The sequence below is a fragment of the Gossypium hirsutum genome, chromosome D11 (assembly GCF_007990345.1).
Source record: "Gossypium hirsutum isolate 1008001.06 chromosome D11, Gossypium_hirsutum_v2.1, whole genome shotgun sequence".
Classification (NCBI taxonomy): domain Eukaryota; kingdom Viridiplantae; phylum Streptophyta; class Magnoliopsida; order Malvales; family Malvaceae; genus Gossypium; species Gossypium hirsutum.
This window is the reverse complement of record NC_053447.1, coordinates 52,637,018-52,650,785: the sequence shown is the minus strand read 5'-3', so window position 1 is coordinate 52,650,785 and position 13,768 is coordinate 52,637,018. Positions and strand designations below refer to the sequence as shown.

At 34.8% G+C, this 13,768-nt stretch overlaps 1 protein-coding gene and 1 long non-coding RNA gene across 9 annotated transcripts; one reads left to right on the top strand and one right to left on the bottom strand.

Annotated features, from left to right (window-relative positions):
* LOC121223102 (uncharacterized) lies at positions 1 to 8,659 on the bottom strand. Of its 2 annotated transcripts, none has more exons than XR_005920492.1 (3): positions 5,625 to 8,659; positions 314 to 891; positions 1 to 233 (listed from the first exon to the last, which is right to left on the bottom strand). It is a non-coding gene; the product is annotated as an uncharacterized lncRNA (long non-coding RNA). The 2 variants fall into 2 exon arrangements; XR_005920491.1 differs by lacking the exons at positions 1 to 233; positions 314 to 891 and adding exons at positions 1,140 to 1,719; positions 1,820 to 2,167.
* LOC121223101 (uncharacterized) lies at positions 2,772 to 10,730 on the top strand. 7 transcript variants are annotated; one of them, XR_005920490.1, is made up of 6 exons: positions 2,786 to 3,642; positions 4,059 to 4,185; positions 4,302 to 4,520; positions 4,848 to 5,064; positions 9,501 to 9,586; positions 10,326 to 10,700. XR_005920490.1 is itself a non-coding variant. In XM_041104105.1 (5 exons), the coding sequence occupies exons 3-5, from the start codon at positions 4,332 to 4,334 to the stop codon at positions 10,544 to 10,546; spliced, it is 627 nt and encodes a 208-aa protein (XP_040960039.1). In that variant the 5' UTR covers positions 2,772 to 2,921; positions 4,059 to 4,185; positions 4,302 to 4,331; the 3' UTR covers positions 10,547 to 10,730. The 7 variants fall into 7 exon arrangements, 5 of the variants coding, with proteins under 5 accessions (XP_040960039.1, XP_040960042.1, XP_040960041.1 ...); XM_041104105.1 differs by lacking the exon at positions 9,501 to 9,586 and having other exon boundaries at positions 2,772 to 2,921; positions 10,326 to 10,730; XM_041104108.1 differs by lacking the exon at positions 9,501 to 9,586 and having other exon boundaries at positions 2,786 to 2,976.
* Positions 10,731 to 13,768: the final 3,038 nt, after the last annotated feature.

Genomic DNA, 13,768 nt, shown 5'->3' with positions numbered 1-13,768 from the left:
CTGGTGGAGGGTGTGGAAACTTCAACTCTTGTTTTCTAAGTGCTTGCAAAAAAAATTCTACTATCATGTGCTGTTCCTTCCCAACCAGGAAATGCAAAAATAAAGCACATGTTGAAGTCACAAACTGCCATAATATTTTGAGTTGGTTCACCTTTCCGTCTGATATAAGGTATTTGATAAGAAGACGAAATGCATGCTTTTATGTGTGTTTCATCTATTGCCCCAATACAATCCTTTAAAATAAATACAAGTAATAAGATAAAAGTTAGAAATAATTTATATTTTAAAAATATAAAGATTATGTAAATATTACCTTAAAGTGAGGCCAATATCTTGTATCATGTCGAATATGGTTCGGTACTTCCTCGAATTGACCTTCAGTGGGTTTAATCGTGTCTATTCCCATTCGAGCAAATATATGCAACATATCAGAAAAAATTCGACTAATAGTTTCCCCAGATCGTTGAAATCACTCTGTTGCATTTGAAATTGATTCTCTATTTCCAAGAATGTACAATGATAATGCTAACTTCTCCATCGCCGATACTTTCCCATTTTTAAGCCATAATTTGTTTGCAAATCATGCAACAAGCTGTGAAATATATCTTTTGGCATCCTAAAACTATTCATGCAACGATTATCGTGCCCATTTAATACTTCGTCCACCCACATTTGACCTGTATAATTTGAATCCATACGTGGTTGCATAGTGAAATAAGTTTCATGGTGTACCAATACACTGCTTAACACATATTCTTCCTCTTTATGATAATTGTTGTTCTCAACTTGGGTAACAATTGTGGCTATTCTTCGTTGAGCTTCTTCACTTAATTCAGGGGTATCATAATTCATATCAAAACTATTATACATATTGTTAAATTCATCCATAACCTGAAAAAGTAATCAAATGAAAATAAATCCTTTAAAATCTCGTGACATTCTATACAACAACATAAAAATACCAAACATAAAAAGTATCATACATTAGTTTTACATATAAAAAAGTAGTATAGTTATACTACAATAATAATTCTAAGGAGCTTATGGTGGAGGTGGTTGATGGTATGGTTGGAAGGGAAATGAGGATGTTGCTACCAAGGATGAAAATGATGCAATTGGATTTTGTTCAGCATACTCACGTCGAAGCCACCAAACCCTATCATCTGGATCTAAGTTCAAAAACACTTCTCGTTTCACCGGTATTTGGAACATTTTGGTGGCAAAATAGTACAGTTCATCTTTTTTTGGAATTTCATCTCCCAAAGCATGCAAAGCATTCATTGTATTTGAAATAGTATATTGAGAGTGAGGAAAATTAATTTCATTCACTGACTTCCTTGGACTAGCCATACTCTCACACAATTTCTCAATCTAAGTAGTTAATGTATTTCTTGATGATTTTCTACTTGAACTTGATTTTTTTCCTTTACCGTGTACAGCCCCAAGTGTTTGCTTTCTTCGATTAGGAATTTCATAAGAAGGGTTTGATTGTACCTCATCAGGAGGAATACATTCATTCTCGTTACTATGTTCATCTGAATCACCAAATCCCTCATTAGGTGCATCATCTCCCATAGGAACCCCACTTGGAAGAACACCAGACGAAGGTGTCCATGCGTTCTCTCCGGTGGCTACAATGCCACCAAACATTTGCCACATTAACTCATTCAATCATGGTTCAATTCCTTTATTCTTAAATCCTTTAAAATCAGGATTTTCCTACATAACATGTTAAATGTTATACTAAGATTTTTATAATTGTAAATTATTAATTTCAATAAACTTTATGCATTAAAATAATGATAAAGTGAACACTAACCTGTATTTTTGCAGCCCACAATTCTTTGGTAGCATCGACCGTCTTTTTAGATGGACACCATTCAATACCTGTAGATTCCTTAAGCAACTCCCTCCATAACCTCCATTCCTTTTTTAATGTATCCCACTTATTTTTCAATTGAGGTTTTCCATAATTTTTTTGTGTTTTTGCTTAAAAAAGAGCAATGAGATTTTCCCATCCTTTTGAGTTTAGATGAGTTGTCGGTCTATTACCAGCATTGACTTTATTCACGCAAAGTTCACAAAATATCAACGTCAGCTCATCATCCCAAATAGCTTTTGTTGCTAAGCTACTATCTCCCTCCTCAAAATTTCGTGTCTTTACCATCTATTGTCATTGATATAATTCAGTCAATGTGCTAGCATTCACCAAGAAGCATAGAGCAAATATATAGTCTATAAGTTATATTAGACGTCTCCCAATGCTAATCTTTATCTAGCCACACCCCAAAAAAACAAAAACACTTTACAGCCTAAGTTTACTGACACCTTAATTGAAAGCTTCAACTTCATGGAAAAAGGGGAAATGAATGTAACAAAAATTTAATATTCAAGTATCATATTTACTCTATTTCTGATTCTCTTAGACACAAGACATATTTATATGGATATTAGACTTAAGTCTCTAGGGAAAACTGATAAAATTAAAGAAAAAATCTGCAAGAAGCATTGGTTCACGTTTATTGCTTAAAAATCTATCTACAATACAATTTCTTAATGTTTCTGTCAAATAAATACAGGGCCTTTGGGCTATAAGCACTGATATGTTTATTTAATATGAGTTGTCAATGTTACTTTCACTATATATTAGTTTTATTAATTTTGTATTCACTATCATATTTATTATCATTTGCACTATTATATCTTTATTTCCATTGAATTACTATTGTTAAAATTTTCACTTATATATATATATATGCACATTATATGTATGTTTGTATATGTGTCCACTGCATGTGAGAGGCAGGACACGTTGCGCTTTGTACTGCGGTTTTCAAGTTTACTTTTCTTTCTTCTAAGAGCAGTCTATCTGATCAAATAAGGGATCAGACCGCTCCTGGTGTTCGAACTAGTCATTAATGGTAAGCTTCATTGGTATCTTTTCTTTTTTCTAGTATGCGACCACCGAGACTAAAGGTGGAAAGTCGAAATCTTCTTTTATTATTATGCATTCTATATGTGCTAGAGTTTACATTCATTTTGTTTTTTTCTCTACTCTTTCTCTCCCACTTGTTACTATAATCCCGAAACAAGTAAAGTAAGGATCCATTTGTTTATTTTCGCGCGAATAGTGTTTTTTCTTATTCTGTCTAAAGTGGCCTTTTCCTTTTTTTTTATGTCTTTATGGATGAGCTTCACCGGGCAGTGGCTCCATTTCTTATTGCGTCGGGGGGCATCCACAGTGGAGTTAATCCACCACCAGGCCGGCCCTTCTGGAAGCTACCCTTGGCTAGTTTCTAAATGCTTGCCCGATAGTTGTTTGATAAAATGCCTGGGAAAGGTTGCTTGCCAAATGAGTTTAGTTTTGGGATTTTGGTTTGTGGGTATTGTAGGTTTGACCTTCCTAATAAAGGGTTGGAGCTTTTGGATTTGATGAGAAGTTCTGAGATTTTGCCTAACAGGATATTTTTAACTTGATTGTTGGCACTTTCAATGGTTTGAGCGACACCGATGGTCCATCATTTAAAAGGATAGTTGTAATTTTAGAGACTCTTGCGAAATATAGATCATGTGTTGTGATGTTGGATCTTGAATGTGATGATTTGGTTAATGAAATGTTCAGTACATTTTTTCTATTGTAAGGTATATTTTATTCCATTATTTATTTAATGTTTTATTCCATTACTTATTTAATGCCAAGAACCGTTTACTCATCGGTTCTGCTTACCAAAAAGTATGTGTTGCATGTAACATGAGTGCTTTTGTTTTTGTTGATTGTAGAATTTTGAAATGGCTTTATGGTATAACATGATATTGGTCTTAGTATTTCACATTAGTGCAGTGGCTAAGATATGCCTGCAACCTCTTTTTGTTCATTGTAGTATCTTGAGCATATATATTTGTGTGTGCATGTATGTCTTGTGGTTGGGTTGGTACTTGAAAGTTCCATCTTCCCTTAAGTTGCTTTTATAGTAAGAATCTGCATGTTGTTTAAATCCTTTTCCTGTATGTTTTGAATTATCTTGGACTGGAGGACTGATGTTAACTACATATTGCAGGGATGATCATCCAGAAAGTGTTTTATCAACTATGCAAACAATCATGATTGTGGTGTTAGAAGAGAGTGAAGATGTTTGAGATGATCTTTTACTTGTTATATTGTCTGCATTAGGTCGTAATAAAAGTGTAAGAATTTCATATTTGCTATTGGCTTATTGCTTACAAATTGCATGGCTGCTTATATTTATCCCCCAGGAATTATAATTCTGAAGGAAATTGATTTCTGGAATCTATAATCTCAGGGTGTTACTCAAGCTGCCAGAAGACTTGCTATGAATGTCATAGAGCAGTGTTCAAAAAAACTTGAAGCTGGCATAAAACAGATTCTTATTTCAGTGATGTCTGGAGATAATCAATTAATAAAAAGTGAAATTGACTATCATGAAGTTATCTATGGCATTTATCATTGTGCTCCTCAGATATTGTCAGGAGTTGTCCCATACCTCACAGGAGAGCTGTTGGTATGAACACAAAAATTCTTTTTCATTTCTACTAATTACTTAACTGCTTTATGATTTTGTCGTCCATGTGAAGACATATTTATTTGTTGTTTTTGAGAATTTTTGTATATTCTAAAATAATTCTTATAATCTTTTTGAGGAAGAAATGTTTGTGGTTTTGGAGAGTTTAGGTTCAGCCTTTGCGAAAATAGGGGCTTTTTCTTTTTCTTTCCTTCCTATTATGGATTTGTCATAGTTTAATCTTAAGTTTGGAAAATGAGTTCAAAGATGGTTGGAGTTGACTGACAGTTTCTGAGGTTTATAAATTATAAATTCTAATATATGCAGGCTGATCAATTAGACACTCGTCTGAAAGCTGTGAGATTGGTTGGATCCCTTTTTGCTCTGCCTGGTGCTAATATATGTGAAGCATTTCAGCCAATATTTTTAGAATTTTTGAAGAGGTTGACTGATAGAGTTGTCGATGTTAGAATGTTTGTCTTTGAACATGTTAAGATCTGTCTGTTGTCAGATCCCTCTAGACCTGAGGCTCCTCAAATAATCTGTGAGTTTCTTTTGATTTTTCTTCTCAAAATATATAGTTATTTATGTTAGTTCGCTAATTTTGACATTGTTCTAAATTTTCTAGCTGCCCTATGTGATCGGCTTTTAGACTATGATGAAAATGTTCGAAAGCAAGTTGTGGATGTAATTTGTGATGTTGCTTGTTATTCTCTTGTTTCCATTCCCGTTCAGGCTGTAAAACTAGTTGTAGATCATTAATTCATGATTGATTTCTACTTTCCTTCATGTTTTCTATTGGACCTTGTACAATTTGTAGGAGTCACTTAATTAGTTCTCTATGCAAAGCAGGAAAGATAGATGAAGCTAAAAATATTTCTACCATTATCTAATAAAATCCTAATATTTCTACCTTCAGGATGTTAGTATATGTGGTTAGAAGGAACCCTTTTATAGTTTAATATTTCTACCTCACGCACAAACAATTAAAGTAGTATAGTTATTATTTTCTTAGCTAAGAACAAGATGAGAAGGAAAAACAGAAACTACTTTGATAGAATTTAAACACATATATAGAGTGGAAAAAGAAGGGTTTTGACTTACCAGATCAAAGTTGAGAACAAGATTGATAGGATGAGTCGAAAAATAGAGCTTCTTTGAGTCTGCTTGTTATTGGTGGGGTTTTGTAAGAGTGTCAATTGAAGAACATGAGTTGAAGAGCAGGGTTTTCTGCAGATTGGGAAGTTGAATAGCAAGGTTTTCTGCAGATTGGGAAAGAAATTAGTTTAATTTTCAAGGATAAAATGGTAAAATAATAAATAAAAATAAGGGTATTTTTGTCTGTTACAGTGCCAACAGATCAGTTTAGCCCTCCACTGCTATTGAAATCTCCAGCTGAAAATCAGCTGACCAGCGTGGTGGAGAAGCACTCACTTCACTGACACCCTAAACCAAACAGCACAGCAGTGAGTTTGGCACCATATTTTCCTTGAAAACGCACCTCACTGGCTGTAAACCTCAAACCAAAAGAAGCCTTACTCTGTTGAAATCCAGTAGCTAGTAATGCCTTAGTTAACTTCATGTTCCATTGCCTAGATGCCTACTTTAAACCATATATAGACTTTTGCAGCATACATACTTTGTTCTCCCCCTGGTTACAAAATCTTTGAGGTAGCTTCATGAAGACTTCCTCAACTAAATCACCTTGTAAAAAAGTATTGTATACATCCATCTGATATAAAGGCCAGTAAAAAATAGTAGCAAAGGTAAGAAGAGCTCAAACAGTAACCAATTTGGCCACTGGAGAGAAGGTTTCTGTGTAGTCAATACATTCTCTTTGATTGTATCCTTTAGCAACAAGACATGCTTTAAATATTTCAACAGCATCAGAGGCCTTGTATTTAATCTTATACACCCATTTGCAGCCAATGAGAGTCTTACCAGAGGCAAAGATACTATAGACCATGTATGATTATTTTCCAAAGCTTGAATCTCCTTTTTCATAGCTTGAACCCATAAGGGATTTGTTATGGTTTTAGTATATGTGTATGGTTCAACAAGTGTGGATGTAGAAGATAAGTAAGTTTGAGTGTGTTTAGGTAAGTGAGAATATGAAAGATGATGAAAATTTGGCTATTGTCCTAGAAGGATGAAAGATTGGTAGGAATACACATAATCATTGAACCAATGTGGTGGTTGAGATACTCTAGTAGACTTCCTAAATTCTAAAGGATTTTGTGACTGAAATTGTAACTGGATTTGTGAATCCTGACTTTATGGTGACCGATGTAGAGATTGACTCTGTGGTAACTAATGTGGAGACTGACTTTGGGGAAGGGTACTTGTTGAGACAGGAGAATATAGAAGAGAAGACAATTGTGAAGGTTGAGGTAAAGATTGAGGAGAGAGAATTAAAAATTCATCATCAAAAATCTGTGGTTGAGAGGGAAAGACATTGGAAATAGGATCTTGAGGAAATTGGAATGGAAAAATGGTCTCATGAAAAATGACATCCCTATTGACAAAAAGAGATTTGGTTTGTAGATTAAAGAGAATGTGACTTTTTTGAGTAATTGAGTAACCCATGAAAACAAAAGGTATGGCCTTAGGAGAAATCTTGTCATGATAGTTAGGACAAGTAGCATAAAAAAGGCAGCCAAATACTCTAAGATAAGAAAAAGTAGGTTTTTTTTTGTTATAAAGTATAACAAAAGGTGATTTCTAGTTTAAGACAGAAGAGGGAAGTCTATTAAGAAGGTAACAAGCAGTTTTAACACACTACTCCCAAAACTTAATAGGCACTTTGGATTGAAATCGAAGGGCCCTAGCAATTTCTAACAAATGTTTACGTTTTCTTTTTGCTACCCTATTTTGATGAAGAGTAGATACATAGCTACTTTGATGAAGAATTCCTACGGAAGAAAATAACTCTGAACAAGTTGAACTGAAGAATTCAGTTCCATTATCACTACGTAAATACTTAACAGTTGTAGAAAAATGGTTTTGGACAAGGATAAAGAAAATTTTTTAGATGAAGAATTGTGTCAAATTTCAATCTCAACAAGTATACCCAGGTTATCCTACTGTAATCATCAACTATAGTAAGAAAGGAACGATGACCACTATGTGTAGAGATCCTATGTGGTCCCCACAAATCAATATGAACCAGTCCAAAAGGTGAAGAAGACCTAGACTAACTTAATGGGAATAGTATCTTGGTTTGTTTTGCTAAATGATAGATGCCACATTGATGAATCGTATTGACAGTGAGCTTATCAAGATGCAAATAAGAGATCTTATTCATTTTGGCAAACGCAGCATGCCCCAAATGAGCATGGCAAATAGTTGTATTATTATTAGAGGAAGACATACATTTTGGACCTTTAGAAGCTAAAGCACAACCAAATGTAGACACTGAATTGGAATTACAATTAGTAAAAGAAAACAAACCAGAAGAAATTTCAGGTGACACAAACACATAGAGACCTCCAAACCTTTTACCAATCCTCTTCATCCTTCCAGTGGAGAGATCCATAAATAAACAAAAATCAGGATAAAAAAGAATCGCACAATGCAGTTCCTAAGTGAGTTTGGAAAAAGAAAGGATATTGTGAGTGAACTTAGGAACATAAAAAACATTTTGTAAAACACAACTTGGAGATAACACAAAGGAACCAATGTGTGTGATAGGTGTCTGTTTACCATTAAGAAAATAAACAAACCTAGAATTCAAGGCACATGAACTAGAATGAGTCAAGCTATGGAAATCAGAACATATGTGATCAGTAGCACCAGTGTCCAATATCTAGGTAGGATGCTCAGTGACAGATAAACACTGAGAAACATTACCTGCCAAATTTGCAGCCAAATCAGATGGTGAAACTTTGTGTAAGAGCTCCAGAATCTGCTGATATTGTGTCTTAGTGAATGCAGGAGCCACTAAAGTGGAAGTAGAAGTTATAGGAAACAAGTCAAGAGACACAGAAGACTAAGAATTAGTGGCCAAAGCTAATTGAGCATCTTTTTTCTTAGAAAATTTAAAGTTTGAATGTAAAGTTTGTTTTTAGTGAATTCGGAACAATGGTTTTGGGACCACAAATATGAGGTTGAAAAATTTATTTTAATGTTATTTTATGATCTACGGCATGATATTATTATCGTATAAAAATTTTGTCAAGAAATTTTACCGATTACATGCTCAATTTGATAAAAAGGACTAAATCGCGTAAAGTGCGAAAGTTGTGTTCTAATAGGTAAAGGTGTCTAATAGCTATAGAAATTTAAAGTGGAGGTTCTTATATGGTAATTGTACTATCAAATGTAATAGTGGATGTACATGGCTGCGCATTAGTGTAACTATTAAATGTTTTAAAAGTTAATTTGGTAAATAGGTAATAAATAATAAAATAAACAAAACATTAAAGCTTTCATCTTTATTTTTTTCTTCTTCAACCGAAATTTCAAACAAAAAGAAGTCATGGATGAAGCTTCATTCACCCATCCCTATCTTGCTTGCATGTGAGTATTTTTCGTCTCGTTTTTAATGATTTTATATTTTCGGGATCGTTGTAGCTTAATCTAGCTAGCCCGGGGACTAATTTGTGATACTATTGAAGTATTTGAGTTTTTCCATTGATGAATATGTTAGGGTTTTGAAGTTTAACAGTACAAAACTAATGGTTGTTGTTAGATAAACAACTTTTGTAAAAAAAATTTTGATGAAATTATCAATTAGGGATTAAATTGAGAAATGTGATAAATTGTGTGGTAAAAGTGTGAATTTGTGAAATAAATGGGCTGCTATAAGTATGTTTATAATACGACTAGGCTTAGGTAGGGATAAAATTGAATGAATTTCATTTTCCGAGCCTAGGGACTAAATTGTAAAGAATTAAAAGTATAAAGGAAAAATGGTAATTTTTCCAAAAAAGTGTATTGGACTAAATGGAATATTGAATTGAGTTAAATTCATTCGTATAGATTCGGTTAGACCTTGTACGAAGTTAGATCAAGGCAAAGGAAAAATATCAGATTAGTCGCCTTCGAATCTACGTAAACTCGTCGAGGTATGTTCGTGTAATTAAATTGTGTAATTATATACTTTGATTGAATTAAATGTATTTTAATTGTACTATCATCATATCGCATATCCGACGATGTATGACAATTACCCGATTCCCGTTTGAACCTTAGGAATTCGTAGGATACAAATGACATGTCATTAGGGTTAGTGATTTCAGCTTGTATGAGCTTATCGATACTCAGCTCGTATGAGCTTACTGATACTCATCTCGCATGAGCTTACCGTTATTCAGCTCGCATGAGCTTACTGTTATTCAGCTTAGAGGAGCTTACCGTTTATAGCTCTTATGAGCATACATGTATAGGAATTGACGGATTACAGTTCAGTACACCTCGTGTGTATTACCTGCATATCTAACAATATTCTAAATGGTTCAACAGGCACAGTTCTGTTACGAGTTTATATGAGTTAGATATGAACTAGTACAAGTATTTACATGAATTACATGGAAATGGTTTATATATGATATACGGGTACATGATATAGATGTTACATGTACATGAAATTTAAATAGATGTTGAACTCATACATGATTCTCGATTTTTATATGAATTACATGACTAACTTAGTTGATGAATATGTGTTAGGCTTTTGGCCAAATTGAGTTGTGATATGTTTTAGTTTACTTACCTAAATTGTGGTTAAATGGTAAGTTAAATTCTGTGTTATACGAACTGACTAAGCTTAAATGCTTACTCTGTGTTATTTTTCGTGTTTTATAGTAGTTCGAAAGCTCGTTCGGGTTGGAAGCTTGTCGGAGCTATATCACACTATCTATCGGCTATTTTGGTACTTTTGGTTATCTAATTTTGGTTATAATGACATGTGTAGGTTATTTTGGCTAATGATAGCCTATATGTTTTGTTATGTTTTTAGCCATTTGAATTGGCTTGTGTTTTGGTATATTTTGCTATGTATGTATAAATGGCCTTATCATGATTGATGTGTGGTTGGGTATGGTTAATATGTATTATAATTTGGAGTGATTTAGTGCTTGTTGTGGAAAGCACATATGTGAATTGATGTTAAATTTTGAATGTTTTGTATTGGTGTACAAGTTATAAGGGACTTATATGACCATTTGATGCTAGAGATCAAGTACATGAATAGTACTAAGTGCTATGTTTTGATTTATGATCTATATGGTAAGTTTTGGTGCAAATATGCATATAAGTTAGTCAAGCAATTGGATAACTTGAATGTTTAGATTTACATGTTATAAGTGTTCATTTGAGGTGCCTAAGAGCATATTGGTTGTATGTGATAATATTACATGTTTTAAGCTTGATTTTGGTTGGTTTGGATGCCTATTTATGACTTGGTTATATGCAAATTGTTGTGTTTAGGTTGGTATCAATTTGGGTGAGAAACATGGCTTGGAAAATGGCCTATTTTTGTCCACACGGGCGTGCGTGTGTCTCAGTCGCGTGTGACACACGGCCCGGTGACACAACCGTGTGTCTCTTGTATCTTTTAAAAGAGCAAATCAGTATGCTCACTTAGCCTAGCACACGGACATGTGGCTTGACCATGTGGCACAAGTCAGAGAGTTACACAGGCACAGACACAGGCTGGGACACGGCCGTGTGTCCCTATTTCGAATGCCCATACGGCCTAAGACACAGACGTGTCTCTCGGTCATGTGACCTCTACAGTTTTGAAAATTTTATAAGTTGACAAAAAATTCTTTGAACTTTCAATATAGTCCCGGTTTGTTTTTAAGGTGCATTTGGGGCCTCGAGGGCTCGAATTAGGGACAATATGTATAAATTTGATTGGTTTTTGACATGAATGCTAAATGATATAAAATGTTTGAGATTTCTATCTGTCTAATCTGAAAGTTCGATAATGCTCTGTAACCCTATTCTGGTGATGGATATGGGTTAGGGGCATTACATTTATTGGTATTAGAGCTACGGTTTAGTCGATTCTCAGACTGAATATAGCGTATACGAGTCTAGCTATACATGCCATTATAACACCTGTGATAGCGTGATATCTCCTGACCATTTTAAAACATGTTTTCATATAGTAATGTCATCCAACCGAGTTGATTCTGATAAATTAGAGAGTAATGCTTAAGCCCCTGTTCACGGGGTAGCTTCGAGCGGTACGAGGCCCGTATCTATGGGCCGGAGAGGAGAGGCTAAGGAAGCCTTCTTCTAGATAATGAACAAATGGTTCACCGAGTTCATACGGACGAACCCAACTGCTCAATAACCTCCACACCCTCTTGTTTCCCAATCGGTTCCTATTATTACTCAATGTATGGAACCAATCCGAGTTAGTAAGCCTCCTGTTGATAAGATTCGTAAGTATGGGGCTGAAGAATTTCAAGCTACTACCGAAGATGATCCTGAGAGAGTTGAATTCTGGTTAGAGAATACCATCATGGTTTTTGATGAGTTATCCTATTCACTGACTGAATGTGTGAAGTGCGTTGTATCTCTACTAAAAGATTCAGCTTACCAGTGGTGGAATACATTGACTTCTGTAGTGCCGAGAGACAGGATCACTTGAGAATTCTTCCAATCTGAGTTCTGTAAGAAATATATTAGTCAGAGGTTTCTGGATCAAAAACGTTAAGAATTTCTAGAGCTCAAGTAGGGTCGTATGTCAGTTGAAAGAGAATTTGTTTGCTTAAGTAAATATGCTCGAGAGTGCATTCTGACCGAGACTGCAATGTGTAAATGATTTGAAGATGGATTAAATGAATATGTAAAGCTATTAGTTGGGATTCTTGAGTTAAAAGAATTTATTGTACTAGTTGATCGGGCACATAAAGCCGAAGAGCTGAGTAAAGATAAAAAAACATGCTAAATTTGAAGCTAGAGATTTAAGAAAGAGATTGACGGGAAAGTCACATTAGTCAACATCGAAGAAATCTAAAGAACATCACTACCATTCTACTGTTTCTGTGAGACATCCTAATAGAGATAGAGATACGAGACACTCTAGACCTAAACCTTAGACTACCTCTATAGCGAGTGTGGAGAGTGTTAGAAATACTAGAGCTGAGTGTAAGCACTGTAATATACCACATTATGGCGTGTGTCAAATGAAAAGTGGAGCATATTTCAGATGTGGTTCCTTCAACCATTATCTTAGAGATTGCCCTGAGAAGTCCGAGAAAGAGAAAGCTCAAACCACGAGGCTAATCAATATTATTGCAAGAGGTAGACCACCTCATAATCCTGGAAATGTGAGTGGTAGCCGTGGTGTAACGAAAAACTTTACTATGAGATCCAAGGCACGAGCACCAGCTAAAGCTTATGCTATTCACGCATGCGAAGATGCTTCTGCGCTAGATGTTATTATCGATACATTTTCTCTCTATAATACTGATGTAACTACTTTGATTGATCCTAGATCAACTCATTCATATGTTTGTACGAATTTAGTGTCTAGTAAGAATTTACCTGTTGAAGTATCGAACCCCTTAGGTCAGTATGTTCTAGTTGATAAAGTTTGCAAGAATTGTCATTTGATGACTCGGGGTTAGCTTTTCGGTCGATTTGATGTTATTATCGTTTGATGAATTTGATGTGATTTTGGGCATAGATTGGCTAACTCTGCATGATGCTATTGTAAACTGTAGACGAAAATTTATCATATTAAAAGGTCAGAACGGTGAGATGCTTCGTATTGAATCAGATAGTTTGAGCGGGTTACCTATTGTAATATCAGCTATGTCATCACAAAAATATGTAAGAAAAAGTTACAATGCTGACCTTGCATATGTATTGGATACTAAAGTGTCTAAATCGAAGCTTGAATCTGTGCTAGTGGTTTGCGAGTATTCCGATGTGTTTTCAGGGGAATTGCCTGGATTACAGCACAACATCGATATCGATAGGACATTACATCTGAGATTCAGAATCGAAGCTAGATCAGTTACCAGTTGTTAGTGAGTTTGTGATAGATTTGATTCCTGGAACTACTCCAATATCAATATCACTGTACTGTATGGCACCACCTAAATTAAAAGAATTGAAAGCACAGTTGCAAGAGTTATTAGACCGAAGGTTTATTAGACTGAGCATGTCTCCCTAAGGTGCACCTATTTTGTTTGTGAAAAGAAAGACGGTTCTTTGAGATTGTGTATAGACTACAGACAGTTGAACAGAGTCACAATTAAAAATAAATACCCTTTGCCACGTATCGA

Bases quoted from the DNA above. Each gene is read 5' to 3' on its own strand.
- LOC121223101 (XM_041104105.1), top strand. From the start codon at position 4,332: ATGAATGTCATAGAGCAGTGTTCAAAAAAACTTGAAGCTGGCATAAAA. The intron at 4,521-4,847 runs GTATGAACACAA...TAATATATGCAG, and splicing joins ACCTCACAGGAGAGCTGTTG to GCTGATCAATTAGACACTCG. The intron at 5,065-10,325 runs GTGAGTTTCTTT...CGTGTTTTATAG, and splicing joins TGAGGCTCCTCAAATAATCT to TAGTTCGAAAGCTCGTTCGG.